The 11,650-nt window shown below is 41.6% G+C and overlaps 1 protein-coding gene across 1 annotated transcript in view; it reads right to left on the bottom strand.

Moving 5' to 3' along the window:
• The window catches only part of LOC102370926 (opsin-5-like), a 112,883-nt gene that overhangs the window by 40,788 nt on the left and 60,445 nt on the right, over positions 1–11,650 (bottom strand). The window contains exon 2 of the mRNA XM_006036562.3: positions 3,973–4,060. Within this exon, the coding sequence (XP_006036624.2) occupies positions 3,973–4,060 (88 nt within the window). The remainder of the gene's footprint in view (positions 1–3,972; positions 4,061–11,650) is intronic.

Below are 11,650 nucleotides of genomic sequence, written 5' to 3'. Positions count from 1 at the left end.
AATGCCTTATTTAAGACTAAACTGCAGTCAATGATAATACAAAAGGTACCACGAAGAAATGAAATTAAATGTTCTCTCCATTATCCTCAGTATGTTTCACTTTATCAGAACCTAATACAGTTTTTATATTCCACTTACCCATGATGATACAAGGCACATGTAGGTAGTAGCTTACCATGTCAGAAGTGCAATCATTCATTCCCTACCTCTGAACTACCAGGATGACCCGTTAAATATACCTAGAGGTAGCATGCTGGCTTGTGGATTAGAAATCAGACTCAAATTGTACATTAAAAAAACTCAGCGGGGACTCATTAATACAGCAGTTATAGGTTGTCCCTCATTTTATATGTTTTCATATTCGGTGATTTAGTAGCAACTTATGACATGTTTACTTCCAGGAGTGGCTGCTCTCAAATATACCATCCATCCATGCCCCCTTTGCATGTGCCAGGCCTGGAAATGAGGCGATGAAACCACTTTTGGAGCATTTCCAACCACTGTTTACATGACCTCTACCCCTGGCAGGACTGACAGCAGCAGCAGGAAAAGTGCCCTCAGGACAGCTTCACTGCTTCATTTCTGAGCCTTGCATATGCCAACTGGGAGTGGGTGGATGGTACCATGGGGCAGTAGTATAGTCATATTGTCCAGTTTTTCAAAGGTTCTATACAGAACATCTGGTTTTCACAGGAAAGAGATGAACCAGCTCAATTCGCTGTTGGGCTACTTAAAGAATTGTATTATTTGGTACTAAATTGTTTTCTACCCTGGACCTTATTAAACATATCCCAAAAATTTGAGATGGAAAGGAAAGGAAAAGAAAAGGGATTTTAATGTAAGAGCTGGGATTGTCTGCACTGGTCAAAACTGTTTTGTTCAAAACTATTTTCCAAATCAAAGAGCCCTTTTCCCCCATTGAGTCTTTAAAAAAAAATAAAATTTATCACTTTATTAGATCTCAACATTCAAAAATTATTTTTTTTAAATATCATCATTTCCCTATAGACCTACTGCTCTTCCCCCACCCTCCAAAGTGCATCAAAATGAACTGTATCTTCATAATGAAAGTGGATCATTTTTTCCTTCTACCAGTTTAATTTTCCAAAATGTTGCCTTTTTTAAAGTTAGGACAGTAGAAAGAAAAATGGGGTGAAAAAAATCTGTGAAGAAACTATCAGTAGAAAAAGAGGAAAAAAGAAATTAGAGAAAAAGCAGAGAAGATAAAAGCTAAAATTTAAAATACTGATATTTAAAATCTTAATATTTCTAAAAAAAAATTACCACAGCTTTTGAAGATATTTCTAATCAGAATGTTCCAAAATGAAATAAACCACTTTTTTTTTTTTTTTTTTAAGGTTACGTGCAATTATTTTTTTCATTTTTCACCAGGGCCAATGCTTCAGTTAGATCATAAATTATTCACGCATGACATATTTCCTTGTGAGAAATATCATATGACATGGGGCATAAATGGTTTGAAAACTCCAGGCACTGGAATTACTCTTGCCTATCAAGATGAGCTGCCACAAGAATGTGAAAATTCCAGCTGCATCAACAATTCTGGCCGGGCTCAACAACTTCAGTAGGATGATCCATTGTTCCAAAATAGCAGCTTACCCTTTTTTCTCATTTTCAGGTCCCACAGTGTTCCTCCCCATTTCTATCATTGCTCATGGTTTCCTCTGATGTTCCAGAATGCACACAATCAATGCCACAGCTATTTTAGGATTGTGCTGGATCACAAAGTTAGCCAGAGACATTAAGAGCATCCAAATATGTGCTCCTGGAGTGGGGGGGCACTTTAAAGCAACTCCGAGAACCACCCTAACTAAAGCACCTTATGTATAAGCATCCCCATGCTTAAAAATAGCATTGAACAAGCTTTGGATAAAGCACCCCCATCACTATTTTTAAGTACAGGGATGCTGATACACAAGATGCTGAAGTCAGCTGGAGCGTGGTAATTACCACACTCTAGCAGACTCGATTAATTGAGTCTGCTCATGTATAGGTGCCCTAAGGGAGGACCAACTCCTTTGGGGCAGCTGTCTTTTTAGCTATTAAATAATTAGTTTCTCTATTTTAAATATTGTAAACATCACATTTTAATGCTCTCAGCATCTCTGCTATTACAAACATAGTACATGCTGGAAAGCCACAGTGAAACAAGAAACAGTGATCTAAGATGGGCTGGTTCTCTAGAGAAAATAAAAAGGTAGCATTGTGCTGAACATGCTCTTGTTCAAGTTAAGGTAGAAGGGAGTATTCAACACATGTTCCTAAAACAGATGCACTATGCACAATTCCACCTGAAATTCATTATTTAGTGTGTGAACTTGCATTTTGTATATCTGAATGAAGAACATTAGAACCAGTAATAAAGTCTCACCAAAAAAAAAATCTTATTTTCATTTGCAAGGAGGAAAAAGTCAAGCTCAGGATTTTTTTTCTGATCAAAAAACTGCAAATACCAGTTTGTTGCAAAGCCAGGAGTACAGCATGGCACTAACCCAGCCCAGTCATGTGCCAGGGACTCGGGGCATGGGAGGGGGTGCAGGAAGAAGGGGGCCAGGAGCTGCGGGTTATCTGGGTTACAGCTGGGCCAGTGCCACACTTTGTTCCCCTCTTCTCCGAGCACCCCCCCATCCCCAAGTCCCTGACATGTGGCCAGGCCAAGCTGAGCAGGGTCCGTGTCGTACTGTGTTCCCATACGTCGCTGTGTGTCATGTGAGCGCAGCTGGCACTGCTCCTGCCCAACCTAGCCATGTGCTCAGAGTTGGGCAAGAGACACGCCAGGGTCAGGCAGGAGCCAAGCCAGCTGCACCTATGTGGTGCAGCCCAAAGCGGCACACAGGGCCACAGTGCAGCACCACCTCAGCAGTGCCTGTGCCCCTACCACCAGGCCCTGGCCTGGCCCAGCAGAGCCTGGATAACTCATGTCTCTTGGCCTTTCTCCCCCTGCTCCCTGTCCCCCACACAGGGGAGAATCTTACCTGAGCTTCAACTCACCAGGGTGTCTAGTTTGCAAACAGTCGCAGGGCCAGAGCTGCACACAGCCAGCAGCAGAAGCCTAGCCAGGAGCTCAGGGACCCCTGCCTTGGAGTGTACACTGAGGGTTAGAGGGCAAGACAAGGCAGGCTGGGGAGAGGAGTGGCTGCTGCTCCTGCAGCCAGCTGGCACAGGGAAGGGAGAAGGGCAAGAGGCACCAAAAGCCAGGGCAGACAAAGCCAGATACAATTCTCCATCAGAGAAGCAGCTGCACTGGACAGAATCATTTGACAGGCTGGATTTTGCCCACCCCTGGCATAGGACTATATTCATCAATGGTATAAACAGGCTCAATCCCATGGAAATAAAATATTGAGATTTCTCATGCACAAAACCTAGGAAATTTGACTTGGTTTTGTTGTTTAGGAATGTAAGGTTACAATCCTGCATTAGTTCAGATGTCAAGGTGCTTCTGGATGAAGAGGTCTGCACAAGGGTTAGACACCAGAGAATCATGTTAATTACATAAAAAATGCAAAATATTGCAGACCTAATTCTCATATAGTGTAAACTTGTCTACCTCCCCCTGAGGTCAGTGGTCTGCATTAAGATTCAAGTTAAAATTTACCATTGTAAAAAGGATCTGACCCCTGTATGTATATATAGATTACTGTAACTAGTCACACAGTGCTTTGCAGTTGAATGCTGAAAAATTATCTTAAATCTTGGAAGTCAATCAAATGTCTATACTTACTGTGAAATGATTAAAACAACCAAATTCAAATAGGTGTTTTCTTTTTACTAAAAATACATGGCTTGTTACGTTGATGTATTCTGTTCTTTTCCAGTTATGAAAAAGTTGAGTTGTTTCTAAACCTCCCCATTCTTATCATAGTCTCCAGAACATGAAATAAAAAAATCACAAAAAAAAAAATTGTAAGGAAGATTCCAAAAATTCACTTACCCTGGAAACAGACTTACCAAATACCATATAACATGTTCCAACCATGATGTCAGCTGTTTCTGTTATTTTGGACTGGAATGTTGCATTGGCAAATGAGGAACCCATCTGAAAAACAATGAATTTGGAATTTAGCACCTGAGAAGCTATCAGTTAACCTTCTGGGAAACAAGCACTTCATGGTTTTCCAGGGCTTTGGTTTTATTTTTCCAGTACCTGCAATGACTAACCTAAAGATGAAAAATCTGGAACAGAGTTGTCTCTTTTAATCTTATGGGTGTCCCTTTGGTTTAACGAACATGGAAACATCAATATTTTCCCAAAGCATCTAGAGATTCTGGATACCTCTGTTTTTGGATGCTTTGATTAGCAAACATTTAAATGGAATAAATTAACTGCAGGAGAGCAACACTTGGCACTTTCCAAAAAATAAAGACATAAAGGTAGAAGGAACAAAGAAAAAATCTTAAGCCCCAAAAACCAAATTGAAGTTGGTTAAAATAAAAAGCTACAGGAGAAATGTAAAACTGGTGTAATTTACTTCTCTAAATTATTCACTTTACATGACTTATTCAGCCTCATACATACCGGAGTTAGGAGGTAATTTCTGGACTTTCTCCAAGCCTGACACACAAAAATAAATGGCTAGAGAAGACCAGACTATTTGGACAAAAGAGGTGAAGTTATTTGCATCTCCAAAAGAGCATGAAGGAGATGCTTTTCTGTCAGCTTCACACCAGTTACATTGCAGGGTGTATGTGCCTGGAGTTATAGGCCATGTGTAGACGAAACGAGAGGTGTGCGTGCATGACACTTTAAAGCAGGCTAGATGCTTTTGCACTGCTTTAATGGTGTCAGTGTTTGCATGCCTCGGTGGCATATTGAGCCTTAATTCCAGCCACTGTAGGAAATTCAGTGGCGTAATAAGCCTTAAATGACTTGGGGCGCAGCAAACTTAAACACCTTCAAGGAGTTTTAGTTTGCTGCCCCTAAAGCCACGGAACAAAGTACTAGGCTCTGTACAGCTCCACGGCTCTGCAGGAAGCCCTGCAGGCAGCCTGGCAGCAGCCTAGGAAAGCAGGCTCCACCCAGGAAAAGCAGTGAGCCCGATTCCCCGCCCCCTGCTTTAGAGCCTGCCTGTCTGTCTGAGCTGTGCGAGGGCCCAATGCTTTCTTCCATGGCTACAGTGCCCCAGGACTGCCCGAGCTGGATGCCTGTGGGCGGGTGCTGCCAGGGAGGGGTGGGGGGGCACCACTGCTGCAGAGGGAAGCACCAGCTCCGCCTCCCCCCCCCGGGCAGCTTGCCCTCCTCTCCCCACTGGAGAGGCAGGTAAGTCAGCTTGGTGTGTGCAGGACACAGGGGTTTAATCAGCCCTAAATTGAAGCGGTGGTTTTGAAAACACCACTTCAACTTAGGGCCCCCGTTTAGTCAATTCTGCAGTGTATGGGTGTGTGTAGACGAATCTGGGCTCTTCCTTAGCTGCTACCCCATCCCATGCACACACAAGTCTCTCACCTGATTTAAAGGATGTTTCAATCTAACCTATTTGGCATGCCTGGTGGTATGGGCCAAAGCTTGAATATCATCTACTCTGGGGCTGGTAAACCTCTCACATCAAAGTCTTTCCACAATTCCTGTGTTTATCCAGGACAGACATGTTCTCCTACAACTAACTGCAGCAAAAAGAACCATGGGAAGTCTTAGTGATGCACAGATAAGAGCCTATACTGATGCTGTAGTCAAACTCTGGTATAGCTTAATTTAGCCTAGCTGTGAAGAAGGACACTGCAAACTTGAGTATTCAAACCTAGGCACTAATTACTCAAGTATAGTAAAGATATGACACAAGTAGTCATATAGCCTTTAAACAGATACATTACAAGGTCTGAAAGACATTGTTCCCTATTTATTGTCAAGGAGGCTATGGCAATAAGGATTTGCAAGTGATAGTAAGGTTTTGGTGGAACACTTCTCAGTAGAAGAGACATATGGTAATTCCTATACAAATGATCTGACAAGAGTTCAGAAATATTCATTAAACATAAGCATGAGTCACTGCCTTGGGTAACGGTAGATATAACTGTTATTGACAACCATTTCCTGGGCTCAGGATTCTCTTATTATAATGAAAAAGTACCTCTCTCCTCCACTTGGTGGCTGATGTGTGGCTAAGAATTTTATTGACAGTATCATCTCATTCCATACCCCAGCAGCTGAAAATGAGGCAATACATGTACATTTTGTTTTAATGCAGAATATCAAATGTCAGAGCAAAACAAGAAAAGTTGCCTGAATGACTGACCAACAGTCTAATGGGTTTTATACTTTATCATAACTCCAGAGTGTTTACCACTATGTGTCCACATTGCACAATATCACTGCAACAATGTTTTATTCCTGAACTGCTGGAGGGAGAAGTAATCAGAATTTACCTTATCAGTCTTCATTGCAACTTCTCTTAACTGTCTCTTCCCAAAAATTCCCTTTATTCTCAATATACCATCCATTTTAAGCACATACTGCTAGAATCTCAGTGGATGTCAATCGGCATCACTCCACTGAAATCACTGGAGTACCATTATTTGAACCAGTGGAGGATCTGTTCTATTACTTTCAACTGCAGTTATGCCTCTTGTTTATTGCCTTGGATTCTGCCGAAAACATTTACTCTGCCAGAAACACTCACTGGAACAAAATTTTAAGCTGATATTGCACAAATATTCATAGTATTAGAAAATTTAAAGCATTTTACTATTATAAATTATTGCTTATTAAGTATCAGCAACAAGTATTCACATTAGAAACTTAAGGCTTTCCTAGCATCCACTGCTACAGCATGTGACTGCCCCCAAGAGACTATAACCCAAAAGATCAGACCAGTGGTTTCATTTTCCTCTTTGTTTCCCATGAGACAGCCTACTTGCAGATAATTCACAGATAGAAGAAAAAGTTTCTTCCGACAAAAGTGTCCATCACTCTTAAGTAGCATGCTTCTGTCAGTAATTCTCAACCAGGGTTCCACACAATTCACAAAATAAACCCAGAGATTTCAAAAAGGAGCCCATGATGTCAAAAACATTTTGACCTGTTGTGGTCTTTCTCAGTTCTTTGCAACAAAAGCATTGATCTCTCTCTTTTCTGTCATCAAAAATAAGTGGAAGCTAAGGGCTGGCATTTTCCAAGAGGTGTCTTGAGTCTAAAAAGATTGAGAACCATTTAACTTAATGTTCAAAGTCTATCCTGACATGAGAGCTTGCCAGTAAATACTTTTTAAAAGACCAGCAATCAACACTAGAAAATGCAGCCCTGGAACAAATCTGGACTCCCTGTAATCTGTCTAGTTTCCTAGTTTTTCCACAGCTATCTCTGACCTTTCTGCAGAGCTAGACAGCATTCAGTCCACACTATGATTTGGACCTGTAACCAGAAGAGTAAGCTTTTCATCCAAATCCCAAACATGATACTGTTGAAATCCCAAAACGAATGGATGGAAAAAAGACTAGGTAATCTTGAAATCCCTACCACTGAATCCCACTATAAAACCCCATGACAAGCATCAAGTGTATCTGATAAGGATTCTCTGCATGAAACAATGACAGAAGAAGCAGGAACCACATGAGGACTTTTGCAGTTAAAGAAGCAAATAAATATATGCAAGTCATTTAAGTAATTTGCTTTCCACAAATCATTCTGTAGGTTTTTATTAAAAAGAATACCAATGGAAGGAGCATAAAACATCAGCTGTTCATGGATTAAAATTGAAATGTGAACTGGGCTGAACACGCACCTCTTCCTTAGATTCCATTCAACTGAACCAAACCCTACTATAAACCAAATAGAAAAGAATAATTCACAGAGCTTATGGTGAGTGAGTACAACTCTACTCCACATTAATTAGAAAATCACTTCCATTAAAAAACACACACACACACACACACACACACACACACACAACACACACACAAACACAATAACAGCCTTCCTTAGTCTAGAGAGTTGTCACTTCAAATATCTACTTTTGTGATTTTTCCTGAACATTGTAAATATTTAGGCGATCCCCTCCTTTTTTTTCCCTGGCACTGTTTCCAACAAAAAAATATCTGGAAGTGGATCTAGATTGTGGGGTTTTGAAGAGGGGGTCGCAGCACAGAGGTCACTAGCACCAGAGGTTTTGGCAGCAGAGACCAATGGTCAAGACCAGAAGTCTCAGCAATGGAAAGCTCACTGTGCATGAGCTACACAGTCAAAGGGCAAAACAACCACACCACCACATCCTCCCTGGGTCCACTCCTGAGAATATCTGTTATCAGTTGCAGCTAAAAATCCTGGAGCTACCAAATCTGCAGAAAAATCACTGTCTGAGCCACTGTGTATATCAAATTGCAGTTCTGCAGACATTCACAGAAAGTTTATAGATTAAACAGTAGTGAGATATTTCCAGGACTTGCCAACTGCTCTGTGACTGGGCTACATCATAAAGGCTTTGAAAAACAAAATCACAGAATAAACAACTAAACAAATAAGCATTCAAAGGTTGATATATACTCTTCTAGGAAGGATATAAAAGGACATCTTTCAAAAGACAGACTGAGGAAAATATAATAGCATACTTTTAAAATTGCCTAGCATTTTACAAATGGCTCTTACAGTACAGACTTAGATCTTAAACTGATGCTCTGGAAAAATTGTAACAAGCAGCTCCCTCAACAATATTCTGATGAAGCCAGAAATCTACATGATGACATTTTCTGAATCAAAGACTTTCATCCCACCAAGAAATCAGGCTTGTCTACCCATAGGAAGTTTGCCAGTGTATTTGGAAGTATGAGATTAAACTGAGTTTACATAATTTCATGCGAGGACATTTATAAATCAGGTGTAATCCCCCCACAAAAAAGGATGTCTGCATGCAAAGATTTATCACACATTTGGTTAAACTCCTTTACTGGGTGGGTAGATCATGCCATAAGCATAACTTCTTTGCTTTTTTGGGGAGAAGGTAGAAAAACACACTCTTACCAATCCACACTCTTCCATCTTCCCAAACAGAGAATCAAATCCATACTTTACCATATCCCTCAAAATACCAATCAATTCTAAAACAGTGACCAGTACAACAGAAAAATATATAGCAGATGAAGTAGCAGGACAAGAAAAGATACAGTCAACAAACAAAGGCAAAAAATCAAGTGTTATTGCAAAGTATTAGGTATAAAGCATTTGTGTTGACTGAATGAGACTCCACTTTGCGCCACTCTGGTAACCAGATGTGTAACTGGGCATTTTTGCACCCTGAATGGCAGCAGTGACTGCGCTGCAGCTGCACCCAGGCTTCCAGCAGCAGTGCCATGGCCAGAGAGCTACTATTTTTGACTAGGAACAGACATTCAAAAAGCCCAAGCCTGAGTTGATTCAATCTTTGCAGGTTAGTCTAAGTGGCTCAGACCAGAAGCCGGGGGGCGCTACAGCAAGTCCTCCCTTCCCTTCTACAGTGCAAAGCTGGGCAGGGGATGTGGCTAGGTCCTGGCAGGACACTATGGTTAGGGAGGGCTTTAAACCCCCAACCTGGCCTGCACGGTCCACAGCCAAGGGGTGCCTGGAGGGGGAGGGGGAAGCAGCTGTTGCCAAGCTTTTCCCCCCAACTCACCGCTCAAAGGGTCAGAGTGTTGCTAGACCCGCCCCGGCTAGCACTCTGAGGCAAAGGGGGAGGGAGGATGGAGCTGTTTCTGTGGACTGCATGCATCTATATTATCTTGCCAGCTAGTGTTTTGTATTTACCTAAATCTCAAGCTGACAGCACTGACAGGTCCTATTCATTGCGAACCAGGTCATTTCTTATACCCCTCTCTGTTCCCCTGTTTAACACCGACAGATTGCGGGATGGGTAAGCTGAACTCTAACCAGGCTCAGTAATTGATTTGTAGAAGCAATCACCAACATTAATCGCTGGATGCTGAAACTTCATTTGCTATAAAGGTTTCAGGGTCTGAGATGCCTGCACTTTGAGGGCTTTGAAGCAAGCCAGCAGGGAGCTTATCAGAACACAAAGGTTATCAGCCCATCAAGAAAACAAAAGCCTCGCTCTCATTAGTTCAAGCACTTCTTACAGCAGGGTACAGGCATTTTGCAAGGCATTTGCAAGCCACTGGCTTTTTGCTTAGGAAGAAAGGAGGGAGGGCAGCTGGCTGACAGACATTGCCAGCTGACCTGCTGATTAGTTTCAGAAAGTCCAAGCAGACACTGTTCTGTCTGCCTTTGTTCCAGTGAAATTGGACACACACACACACACACACACACACACACACACACACACACACACACACACACACACACCCCCCTCTCTCTCAGCATGCTGGCTGGGATTTGTGCTGCTGGGGTCCCTGCCGTGGGAGTGGGGACACGGGGAGGTTCTCTACTTGAGCAGCAAGTAGTGAGGGGTGGGAGGGGGAAGCCTGATAGAGGCTGCTGTGCCCCTTCCACGCAGACCCTAGCTGCAGTCCTCCACCTACTTGTCAGCCAGCCAGAGCTCTGGCTAGGGAGCAGAGGTGCAGGGCTAGCCCTGCTCTCTTGAACAGACAACCCAGCCCAACCCACGGCTGAAAAGTATGCTGGGATGCTTTTCAACATGCTGATTTAACTTAAATCAGGAAGGGTTCTGGGACACAAGTTCCATAAACAAGTTTGACTCAAATCAGTTAAGTCTGATACTACATTCAACTAGGTTTATCTTAAACCAGTTTCAGCCTTTTTAAAACTAGTTTATGTGCACTAAACTTATGTTCTGTTACAGGTTTAAACCAGTTTCTGATCACTTAAACTGGTTTATATGCAACTTCTGTGCCTAGCCTTTGTATCCACCCCCCACCCAGCTAAGTCTTCACTCCAAGCTGATGTTCCAGTTCCCCTCTCCTCCCCTCAGTTAGTTACATTATTGCTGGTAACACTAAACACATGAGAAGGAGATAATGGAAAATGAACACTTATGGCTTCCTAATTCACTTTTAAAAAATATTGTTAAGTACTTATCCTAATAAGAAATATATTAAATAGTCCCATTTTAACTTTCTGTGAAGCAGGAGGTAGGGAGCTTTGTTAATATTGTTTTTACAAATCTATCTATCTAAGATTCAGTGATGTACAAATCATCTATTACACATAAATACACAAAGGCAATCCTGAGACTCTTTGCTGGTTGTTTTATTGCTCTTGTTGGGGTATTTGTTCTGTTGAGTACTATTTTAGAGTTATTGCTGGATACAGTGGAAATAAATTAAAGCTAACAGAAGTTATATATGTTGCCTTTGAAAAATCCACAGCATGAAATTAAAGACTTAAAATGAAAAAAAACAAAGTAAGGAAATAAACAGAACAAGAATATTAAGGATCACATAAGATAGCTATGGAGAATGTGACTAGTAATAGTCATCTACATACTTAAACCATTGCTAAATGTATGGTTCATAATGCCAGTTTTATGCAGGCACAAATCTCTTGCAAAGAATCAGTTGGTGTATGTGTGATACCACCTTCTGCTGAATACAAATCAAGCCTACTTTCTGCTTTTCTCATCACTACAAATATGATCCGATGTCTAATACTTGCCTGGTTTGTTCACAAAAGCGGTCGCCTGCATATAGAAACATCAGTGCAAGAAGACTGTGCATGCACGCCTTAATAGAAGCCCTTTTGTCATTCAGT

Source organism: Alligator sinensis, unplaced genomic scaffold (assembly GCF_000455745.1).
Source record: "Alligator sinensis unplaced genomic scaffold, ASM45574v1 scaffold548_1, whole genome shotgun sequence".
NCBI classification, from domain to species: Eukaryota; Metazoa; Chordata; order Crocodylia; family Alligatoridae; genus Alligator; species Alligator sinensis.
Note: the sequence above shows the minus strand (reverse complement) of the source record. Positions and strands in the feature narration are given on the sequence as shown.